Source organism: Vanessa atalanta, chromosome 7, assembly GCF_905147765.1.
Source record: "Vanessa atalanta chromosome 7, ilVanAtal1.2, whole genome shotgun sequence".
Classification (NCBI taxonomy): domain Eukaryota; kingdom Metazoa; phylum Arthropoda; class Insecta; order Lepidoptera; family Nymphalidae; genus Vanessa; species Vanessa atalanta.
In genome coordinates, this window is record NC_061877.1 from 3256249 (window position 1) to 3268624 (window position 12376).

General features: G+C 31.1%; 1 protein-coding gene across 1 annotated transcript in view; it reads left to right on the forward strand.

The window, feature by feature from the left end:
• Positions 1-10921: 10921 nt before the first annotated feature.
• LOC125065338 (lachesin-like) overlaps positions 10922-12376 on the forward strand; it is a 57755-nt gene continuing 56300 nt past the window's right edge. The window contains exon 1 of the mRNA XM_047672887.1: positions 10922-11117. Coding sequence (XP_047528843.1) covers positions 11042-11117 — 76 coding nt within the window. The 5' untranslated portion in view covers positions 10922-11041. The remainder of the gene's footprint in view (positions 11118-12376) is intronic.

The window sequence follows — 12376 nt, forward strand, 5'->3', positions numbered from 1 at the left end:
CAATGGAGGTGAAGAGGATAATAAATTTTCCCATTTCTAAGTTTATATATGAAGTAGATCTAGTATAATTTAATTAACTATTTATTAAACTAACTAATATTATGAAATATAAAAGTGGATGTATATAATAAGGACATTTATTCAACCGATTGCTATAATGTTTTGCTTAGACGTTTTCAGGGGTACAGAAAAAGACCAAGTCCCTCTCCCACAAGCTAGCGAAGCTTCGGGTTATAACTAGTACCAGTATTAAAGCTCATAACGAATAATACTTTCCCTAAATGTGCTCTAATCTCAGAGCATATGTGGAATAGTGAATTCGCAAGAACACGGAACAATACTCCGAAACAATCTAGATTAAATCGTTACATATAAATTGTTTTACTTTTATCATCTGCGTTGCATTTGTAGTGCTAAAGCGAAGCATTTTAATAGTAAATTTTACAACACATTGTACTATTTTTTTCCGTTGAATTACTAACGAGTGAGTCGTATCAGTATATACGCCTATAACCTTTTGAACTAAGATGTCATATCCCTACTGTAGTAGCTCTAGTTAAATTGGTTTAATCACCTTTCAAATATAATATGGCAACACTAAATATTGCTAGAATATGTTGAAGAATAGCTGTAATAATATAGCTAATGTAATGTTAGCATATTCGACAATGTAATTTTTTTGTGTAGACGCTGATTTTTTTATTTATTTGAGTTTTTTTGGTACTAGTACACTGGTTTTTAATTTACGAAAATGATTGAGTTATCCCATTAAAAAGAAAATAGCAAAATTTTCAGCTTTACAATATTATTTTTTAATGTAAAAATGAATTAAATACATATAACAAAATATATTTTCATAATACTTTATTCGGAAGTAAACAACATTAACGCAAGGATGAAAGAGTTTGTTAATTTAATTAAATTTTAATTACGGTCCCCACGATAAATCAAAATAATAATTATTATCATTATACGAAAACGTGCACGGTGATGAAATTTTATTTTTATTTTATTAACTGTAATGTAGTCGACACAGGTATGTCTCTCCTTTTAATCATTTTTTTTTATAATAATGATCACGGTTCTTGTGGTGCAGGCTCTTAATATCGGTAATTTGTTTTCATCGTATCTGTCAGTAGTCATCCTCGTAAAGGTGACATTGCTTGATTTGCAGCTACTGGACTGGTCTGACCGTCACGTTGAGGCTCTTTCGGCTTTTTTGTAATAGTGAATTATCATAATACAGTTTTATGTTTTAATTCCTTCATTTAGTATGGAGCTCATATTAATGCAGACTCTAAGGTCATGGATGGATATATATTCCTGGCCATCAACATCTACTTTTGTTTTACCAAATTTTTTTAATTTAATAAATTAGAAACAATGTAAACTTATGTACACAGGAAAGCATAATATAAAGCTTTCTTCGATCTAGTTGGGCTGCCACTCAATCGGATTATTAATAATAATAACACTTTATTTCGATATAACTATACACTATTAACAAAAAACAAAAAAGGACGGGTATCTAAAATAAAATAAGGAAATTATAATTTAAAAAAAGAGAGTTATTGCATTTTTAATAAAACCGCGTCACAAACAGAATAACCACTCCGTTTATCTCCTTAGAAGCCACGTTGAGTAACTTTTAGTACGTACTATTAGTACTTACGAAAAAGACAGCTTAAAGTAAAGAAAAAAAAAAACTTAAAATAAAGCAGATTACTGTAATGAGCATGATTGTGCATAATTGTATTTAATGTGTGGTCACACTTAAGCACAACATTCTGTGTTATCTAGCCTTGAAAATTACCGATGCTTGAATGAATCTAATAAGTAAATGTTAATTTTATATCATATTTTTTTTAAACGGTATCAATCACATGATATATTTATAATTTCATATATATTATTAATTTCATTACATGTTTAGGATGCTTCGTTATTGTTAGTTCACCGTTATTGGTTCCCGCGACCGCTCAATCAATTCGTTGACCTTCGCAAATAAAGGTAATAGCTATTAGACCTGGATTGGGAATTATGTTCGTATTTGTCCGACCCGCCTGTTTATTTTCTATTAAATTTGCTCCAATCGTTCGTGCAATTTAAATTTAACCGAGATTTCGTTTAAATATACAGTTCTGCGTTGTTCTATTATTGAATTGTTAATAGTAACTACTCATTACGTTATTGAATTGAGATTGTTTCTGTGATTATTATATAATATTCAATAATGAATGTAGTTTCGTATTTGACTAAAATGCTGTATAACGGTTTTATCCTGATGTCGACTACGGCAACCAATCTCAAGAGAGACTAAGTCAAGTAGTTTAGTTAAGGACATTTTATAGAGTATAAGTGTGTACGCAAATACACGTACATTATCTATTTCCTTAATCTCATAATCTAACACGACGAAAAAAGAGTTCAGGCGCAAGACAAACGATTTTCAATACTTCCCAAGATACGGAGTCGCACATACTTTTCAATAGAAAAAACCAATATTATTTGATCAAACCGACCTAAGGTTAGAACCCGTCCCTGGTTCGGTCCTCGGAATTTTCAGCTCTTTGTCTAATAACTAGACCGAAGCAGTCAAAATGTTATATGTAAGTAATTCAATTACTTGTTTTATTAAAATTAAACGTTTTTAATCCAGAGTAGACTAAAAAAAAAATAAAAATGTTTAATACAATGTGATTAATCTTAACAGACAAACAATGTGATTTTATAAAAATAAATCTCAATTAGACATTTAGTTTTTTATTATTTTATGACATTGTTAATAATAATATCTTATACAGCTTTATGAAATTTAATATAGTATGAAGTAGACATATTGAGGATTTATTGCAGGTCCTGAATTTGAAATTGGAACCAAGGTGGCCCTAATAGTTTGAACACAGAAATCTCAACCGAAGATTTCGGGCAAGATTTCGTCCGTTCATTATGACTGTGGAAAATCAGCATAGAGGAAATGAAATTGTTCTATAAATCAAATCAAATTAATTTTATTTAAGTACATTTTAAATTAAAGCGTTTTTGATAGTCTACAACTGTTTTGGAAGGCAGCCTTTAGCGAGAAGAGTTGTTCTTTTTAAATAAACAGATTTAAAATGCTGTTATTCGCAAAAGTATCATTTTAATGAATTTATTGGTCAAAGGTTTATTGATCAATCTTAACAAACTTTATAAAAAACCGGTACCTTATTACATCTACGAATACGATTGCCCAAAAACGTTCTCTGTACCTTATGCAAGCGGAAAGCAGGGTTTACTAGTTTATTTTTATTTCTTGCATTAATAGTATGTATAACAGTTTTAATAGAATTTTCTTGTATATTCTTCTGTACAAACATTATATATCATAAATGTATCATGAAGCAGCCGTTAAAACACTTATAAGTTTAAATGTTTCGTGTAATTATGTCTTTAACGACCTCTGCGGTCGAGTAGTGTGTACACCGGTTTTCATGGGTACGCCACTCCGAGGTCCCTGGTTCGATTCCCGGCCGAGTCGATGTAGAAAAAGTTCATTAGTTTTCTACGTTTTCTTGGGTCTGGGTGTTTGTGGTACCGTCGTTACTTCTGGTTTCCATAACACAAGTGCTTTAGCTACTTACATTGGGATCAGAGTAATGTATGTGATGTTGTCCAATATTTATTTATTTATTTATTTATTTATTTATTGTAAATAGTCCGAGGAGTCTTTTTCAGCACAATAAGTAATATCTTTATCCATTCATACCTTGTCAAAATGAAAAAAAGGCCTAAGTCTAGCAGCTGTTACAGCTATAAGTATTTATGTAGAGAAATCGATTGGACGTATATATGTCGTACGAAAAGACCAATAGACCACCTCCAACAGCTAACCAAACAGAAATGATGGAAATCAGGCGACGAGGCTGTCACATTTGAACATGAAATTGCGTGATGAACAAACCACAAATAGCAAACGCAAGCAGCTTAATGGACAGCCGCTATCATTAACACGTTTTAGATTAGAAATGTTGGAACTTGCCAATTTTCTGTCTTCATTTATCTTAGCCACATACATATCTCATACGATGTTTGGAATTCATTTGGGTAGTTGTTTTTCGATTTTAAATAAATAGGCGGACTAGCAAATGGACCATCTGATGGTTAATGTTACCGATACCGAATGTATTTACATATAACAGAAATATGTATGTTAAATAAACTGCAGCTGACTCGTTGGTGTAGAGGCTAGAAGTAGCGCAGAACCCGAAGTCCTGGGCTCATACCTCATGTCAGGCTGATATTGAGTTATTGGTTTTTTTTACCGAAAAGATCTCATTAAAAGCCTTAAGTCTGGAAGTTGGAAGTGTGTACATTCCCGTGCCTCGGAAAGTACGTAAAGTTGGCTGCTGGTTTAACTTTTTCCGGTCGTATTGAATTTGTCGTACCATCAGATCATGAAAGTGCACCTGCGTTTGCGCGCACACTTGTGTACTATAGTAACTTAACTACAATAGTAACGGTTTTTATACAAATCATGACGTGTCTTATTTTTATGTTCATAAACTAAGAACGACTTTACCGATTACATATATTATTTTCTTTTCTAATACTTTTTAGTTCGTTGTTCAAACGGAGAGTTAAAAAAAAATCAGAAAATATGCTAGTAATAATATCGTTGAATGTAAGAAGACACAATAAGAAAAAAATGTTTATTAAAAGTATAATTACTTAGATGTCCGAAAATCCACAACAGCGCGGTTTTCAAGGTATTTTCTGCCTCGCACAACCTCTCTGTGGAACCAGCTTTCGCCGGCGGTTTTTCCGGACCGATACGACTTGGGAACCTTCAAGAAAAGAGCGTACTCTTTCCTGAAAGGCCGGCAACGCACCTGCAAGCCCCCCGGTGTTGCAGATGTCCATGGGCGGTGGTAGTCACTTTCCATAAGGTGAGCCTCCGGCTCGTTTGCCACCTTTGACATAAAAAAAAAACAAAAATTACTTACCATATTGCCTCCATTGGTGACATGACATGACATGGGGGCACATTCATTTCTTGCCCAGAGGATCGGAATTACGATTCCACAAGAAACGCTGCTAGCATATTTGCCACTATTTCACGCGGTCATGTACGGGTATTTTGAATTTTGTAAATAAATTAATTATGGCTAAAAATATATATTTTTTAATATAAATAAAGGATTTTCAGTATGAAAAAAAGAAAACACATTTATTTAATAACTGAATACGTATATCATGATTCCATAAAATCGAACCATGAGCCAACGTTTTAAGAAGGCAAACATGTGAAGCAAAGTTTGCATTACGACATAATTTTCTTCAGCCAAATTGCTTAAGAATTGGCACAAGTACTTAACAGTATGCACAAATTATCTAATGTAGTATGCAGCACTATGTTTTAGTATGTAATCAAAATAATAGATAGCGCTGTTTATTTCCGAAAACAAATGAATGCAAGTTTACACATAAGACGCGAAAGACTACTCAATGTGTATTTTACAAGTATAATTTAATTCTATAACGCTTTTCAAAAATCACCGTTGCCTATAGAAATTATCGTACAAGAGTGCATGATGCACTCAATGTCAACAGCATCAGAAGAAAACTGACGTTGCAGATTTAAACAGAAAGCAAATTTGTTTTATACTATTTATACTATATATACTATTATACTATTTATACTATATACTATATATACGAGTATAAATGAGTTTGTGAATACCGGTCTCGAAGGGATCTTCTCTTAATGGGTCGGTATCAATTCAAGCTCATTGTTAAGTTTATTCAAAATACGTAAAGTTTCAAGAGTTCAGTGACACAAATAGGCTCGTGCAAACAAATCTGTTATAATTGTAATTCGATTACGGATTGATTTAAACCTTTCATATATTTAAATATATAATTCTCTACAAACGAATATACATATGAACAAATATCGAACTAATTGAGTAATTTCGTATAATATCATATTTAACTATTTTTAACGTTAATCTAATAAAAAAGTTATTTTGTTATTTATTTTTAATTATTAAATAAATGACCACCACCGACCTTAGACATTGATATTATAAAACAGAAGAATTTTCCATTATTGTGCTGGTAACTGTGATGTCATCTGAGATGTTTTGAACGATGTACTTTTTGTGTCATTTGTATAGGTACGGCTCTTTTCTACCCGCTCCACCATCTTCTATATCACTACAGTCTCACAGCAGGAGGCTACGGCCCTCTATGCCAATTCACCGCAGAGCATCGCACGCATTGCTCTCAATGAAAGTTTTCATCCAATTTCGCGGACTAGAATCTGCCTCTTCCGCACCATTATCACTGTATAGAAGACCGGAAAGTTAGCTCCAACGACGTGTTTGCGCGCATACCGTTCCTCCAAAACCTATAATGGTTTCGAAAGGCTGTAATAGTAAGTACTTTCGTTAAGAAACGAATGAGCCATATCACAAATCTTCATTCAAGCTATGTCACTAACATTTACTATATAGGTACATATATCTTAAAAATTCAAAAGGGACATTTTCAATGACAGACAACCAATTGATTTTGACGTAACATTTAATATCTCGAGGATTTCAGTAAATTAATGTTTAAACAATACAATACTTGGAACATAAATACATTACATAATATTATTCAAAAAACAGATTTGTAAAAAAACTACAATCGAATAAAAATAATTAACGAATAATAAAAAACCAAATTATTTAATATTTTATTTTCAGTAGAACAACCAACAGAAGATACATCAATACCACATCAAAAAAAAAATACGTTTCAAAATGATCTTGGCAAATGTTCTACTATTTACAGGTAGACTCTCCATTCACAACATATATTAAAAATATAAATTAAACATAATCAATGATTAAAGATAAGAGTTATAATATAATTTTTTCACTATTACATAATAAATAATAATAGTATAATTCATTGAGTTGTTAATAATGTCAGCGAAATCGTTTTCATTATCAATCTTTCAAATCAGAATTGGTAAAGACACATTCTTTACGACCATTTAATATCTTGTAGAAAGTGCTCTTGTCTGGTCTGGTTGTTGCACAGTGGAAGGTTATTTCTCGCACACGATGTATATTTGTAAAGACCATACGTTCTTTACTCGGTCTAACTATTTATGTCGTTCGCTTTTAAATTACCGATATACGCTTTTTAGTCAGGCCGTCGACTAAAAGTATTTTAAAGCTATTTACATCAATGTCGAACGGAAAAATGGAAATATATTAGAACTCATGAAAGAGATTTTACTCTTAATGGAACGGACATAGTGCCAATTGAGACCGATAGCTGTATTAATAAATCGCGTTGTGGTGTTCTATAAAAAAAAAAAAAACATTAATACTTCATTTAACAAAAACTTAGTAGTACTTAAATATACATGAAATAGTTTTCAATGCATAAGATTATAATTATTATAGCATTATTAGCATTAGCAGCCTGCAAATATTCCCACTGCTGGGCTAAAGGCCTCCTCTCCCTTTGAGGAGAAGGTTTGGAGCATATTCCACCACGCTGCTCCAATGCGGGTTGGCGGAATACACATGTGGCAGAATTTCGTTGAAATTAGACACATGCAGGTTTCCTCACGATGTTTTCCTTCACCGCCAAGCACGAGATGAATTATAAACACAAATTACAAAATAAGCACATGAAAATTCAGTGGTGCCTGCCTGGGTTTGAACCCAAAATCATCGGTTAAGATGCACGCGTTCTAACCACTGGGCCATATCGGCTCTATAATTATACTCAACACTGTTAATTTTGAGAAATCTGATCCAGTTCGTCTACTAAAAGCCGTGCTCGCCGTCTACGATACTTAAAGACTAAAAGATATATTCTCTTACAACCTTACACCAATATTATAGCGAAATAAATGGAATATTTATATTTCACTTTCAGACCAATTTGGTCCTTATATCTTTGTAATTATAATTATATTTGATTGAGATTCGATTCATGGAAAGGTTTGGCCCAAGCTATGTACACACATTAACTATGTCAGCGCGAACAGTAAGCTAAATATCATCAATCACCAACATCGTTGTACACTCGTCGGCTTTGAATTTTGTAATTTTAATAGTTATAGCCCTTATTGCCTTTGGAATAAGATTCATTAATGTGTGCTTATTTTGAAGGCTGTATGCAAACAGTTGCATCTCATCGCTTTTGATGCTGTTTAGAACGTGTTGCAAGTTGGAAGTCGTTAACGTTACTTAATCAATGAATTCACGCTAAGTTTCTGATTTATCCGTTAAAGATTAATATGTAGTACGTCTAGACATTAAGTTGTAGTCGTATATGCCTCATATCTTCAATTGAAACAGCTGTATATTAGTATCAACTTGTCTAAATATATATTTGGCTAACATACTCCTAAACGGCTGGACAAATTTTGATGTTTTTTTTTTTCTGGATTTGAACCCACTTCCTATTTCCAATTAAGCTTAAGGATTGATTTTAAATAAAAATAAATCTTTTCATCCGTACAAAGACAGGAGCAGGTAGCTAATCTATATATAAAAAACTGACTAAATATTACAATAAACATCTCGATTAAAATATAACCCGTTAAAATTAACAATTATGAAAACACCTTTCATTTTGCGATATTGGGTAATATATTCCATAAATTTCATATTCTGGGGCAGATTGCATATCTTCAATCTTCAACCTCCCCGAGTCTCCCCTCCAACATTAACATTATAGAGATAACACAAAAGTTCTCCAAGATGGGGGACATCGTACTCCTGTAACCCTGCAAAAAAATAATTTTAGATTGATTTGTGATATGCAATTATTGCAATGACTAATAAAAATAAAGTTATGTTAATATTTATAGAGTAACCACTCATTTATTGTCGTTATAATTTTTTCTTCAGACTATTTTTTATAGTATTAGAACTTTCTATTGTTTTTATATAGATTTATTGGTATTTAAAGTTTTTTTTTTTCTCTGTTCAAACACGTCATGCTATCTTGGCTGTTTCACTCAAAATAATAAGGAAATTTTATGACTCATCTGCATAAATTTAAATTGTATAATAAATGTTCGTAATGATAAATTAGGGAATGACAGTTAATAGACGAAGTTTGATTGTTATAAATAAAGAAAAGTTTCGTAACTAGCACGATATTTTTTTCAATTCGTTCTGAAAAAATTGCATTTTTTGAATGTTGTATACTGTCGAGTGCCAATCAAAAACGAGTGTGAATGCTGCGTAACTCTATGTACGAAAATTTAAAATATTTTGTAAAATTTATTTTTATGTCATATAGTTAAAAAAAAGAAGATGTCTTATAGTTAATAGAAATATAGATGGATAATTATTTATATAATTACATATACATTAGGTTTCAATTAGTTTATATCGGTAAATGAGTTAAACTATTTATATGTATGACAAGGGTCATAACAACCTAATTCGATAATTCCAAAGCTGGTGTCGTAAGTCGTTGTATATTTTAATATTTCTTAGAGTGCAAAATTATTCGGTCAGCGATGACTACTTATTATATAACCCAGTTATATTTGCCAGTCAACCTATTTATTTAAATAATATTAACAAAAAAGCTGTTTTGTTAATTAAGTGGCTGACTTTTACGTCTTCAAGATTCTGTGCTCCTGAGTCTAAAACCCGGATGTAGTCAGTAAAAATGTTAATGGGTTTTTCTTTGTGGTTTCCTTAGTGAAAACTCAGAGTCGCCGCTCTGCTCGTAATTCATTTACAAGACAATTTTTATTTTATCATTATTTTATAACGAGGAATATTATTAAATTTTGTTTCAAAATCGAATGAATATTGTGACGAAGACAAAATAAATTATTTTATTAAATAACGTCTAGCTCTAAATCCATTAATTTTTTTTCGCCATAAAGTTCGCCTTCAGCGAAGCCAAATAAGATTTCAGTAGATAAAAAAATACTTATAAAATAATGACCCTTATAATAGGTTACTATTTATTTGATTCTTTATTAAATCAGCTGACAGTGACAATAGTGGCTTGGTCACGTATTCGTATCTGCAATGACGGATGGACTAGCCTAGCCTAGTCTTAGGCTATCGTAGACCACAGTTTGGCAAGTGCAACGTAAACAGTACTCCAGTCATGAACACCGATATCCTAAAGATAGCAGCGTATCACAAATAGCCGGTAATTTTGGCGCGAGCTTAGCAAGAAAGGTCCAGTCATTATTTACGATAGTATTAATGATTAATTATTGCAAAAATAAATCGCATTAACTTTAAGCTCATGTAAATAAACATATCGTTTATATTAATACGAAGATATCTTTGATTACTAGTTATAAATATACCTAGTAAAATATTTTTCGATGTTTTTTTGAATGTGCGTGCTTATTATTAAATTTATTAAAGCATGTCAGGCGGATAGATTGCTTGGTTCGAAACTGTTATTATAACAAAATGTTTCTTATCTCAATATTATCATTAAAAAAAAACGGAGTACAATTATTAATTCACTCGTGCAAAGCTGAGACTAAAATGACAATTATTATAAGTCACCCTGGATAATTTCCAACATAATATTCAAGATGCTTAAATAGTCTATAACGAATAATTATAAACCTGAAATTAAGTTAATTATTAGGGAATATATACTGTAAAAAAATAATGCTATTTCATAACTTGATTCTACATGAAAAGATAATAATATTACAAATCAAATGGTCTATCGTATAAAAATGTTATAGCAACTTTCGTGCTCGCAGAACATAGTACTTGTATTTCAAATGGGAAACAGCGTTAGAGCTATCAGAAGGAAATCGCGTACAAGTTTGTTGATAAACGGCGCATGCGCGGAGGATTTGCTCCTAGAAGCCAAAGTTCCCTCGAACAGTTGCAAATAGGACGTCGGTGAGATATATTATCGTCATCTTAAATATCCGATCGCTTGCTATCGCGGGACTCGTAACTAATTCAAAATATATCCAAACATTTGTACTGATGTAGTATGGTTTTATTAGTGACTTTATAGATGTGAAACGTGGTTTGTGATGATGTGGCCATCTTTTCATAAAGTTATAATACTTTTGGGAATTACAGTGTTGTTTCGTTGTACGGACTCTGTCGGTAAGAATTTATTTATTATTAATTAATTACTGTTTTAAGTTATCATTGATAATAAATACAAATTTATATTATTTTATTACGAATGTATTTAATTTTGATAATAAATAGAAATGACTGAAATAGTTTAGAGTTTAAAAGTTTAACTTTTAACAGTGAGGCATTGTAAGATAAGATAAGTTTTTTTACAGTAAAATTTAATTACTTTTTGTGTTATTGAAGTATAAATAAAATATTAACATATTTTAAAGTTTTATTATATTTATGGTAAGTATATTCCCATGGACTGTTAGTAGGAGCCCGCAGATATTTGTTTGCATTAGGTTTCCACGATAATGATTTTTTTTCTTTCTTGTTATACGATTTAAAGCATATCTGAGTGGTGATATAGTGCAAAGAGTTCATGGAATTAAGAATTAAATGGGAATAAATCTCAAATACAATAGAAATGTTTAAAAAAAAAAAGATACCAGAAAATCAAAACGTGTGAAGATCGCACAGTGGTTAGTGTTCAATGAATGTCAGAAAAATAGTTAATAAAAAAAATTTTATTATACTTAAAAAAAAATTGAAAAAAGAAAGAAAATGAGAAATTTTAAAAATAGACACATCTTATATAAGTTTGTATAAGTAAATAACTTTAATTAATATATATAATTATTTACTAATAAATACCGTATAAGCTTAACGATTATCTTACAAATTGTGTTGCAATTTGGACGACGAAATTGGAGATAGCTGTACACTTATCACTGTTCTTTATAGCTTAAGTAAAGCGTCTGGTAGATTTATTTAACTACAAGTTTATTTTGTTAACTAATAATTAAATTTAAGTTTAATAGTAAAAGGTCTGTTGATCCTTATTTATTCTTTATTACATAATATAAAAAAAAATTACCTATATTTGTTTTAAAGTCCAATAAAAAAATGAAAATAACCCATTTTTCTTATTTTATTTGTAATTATTTTTAAATTATAAACCGGGAATGGATTATATGACTCTCTTGAATTTTAATAATTGTTAACTGAAAACACATAATATAAGAAGACTTGCGCCAGTGGAACACTTCAGTTTTCAAAGTCCTAAGAAATTACGTAACTCGTTGAAGGCGTTTCTTTTTTGCGGTATAAAATATTTTTATGTACAGTAAAGACGTTTATGCAATATGCAAAATTTAAGTCGAGAAAATTCAGCTTAACACAAAATGTGCAGCGGATTTGCAAAAGCCTTAAACTTTCATAAAGGCCTTTGTGAAAGGGCG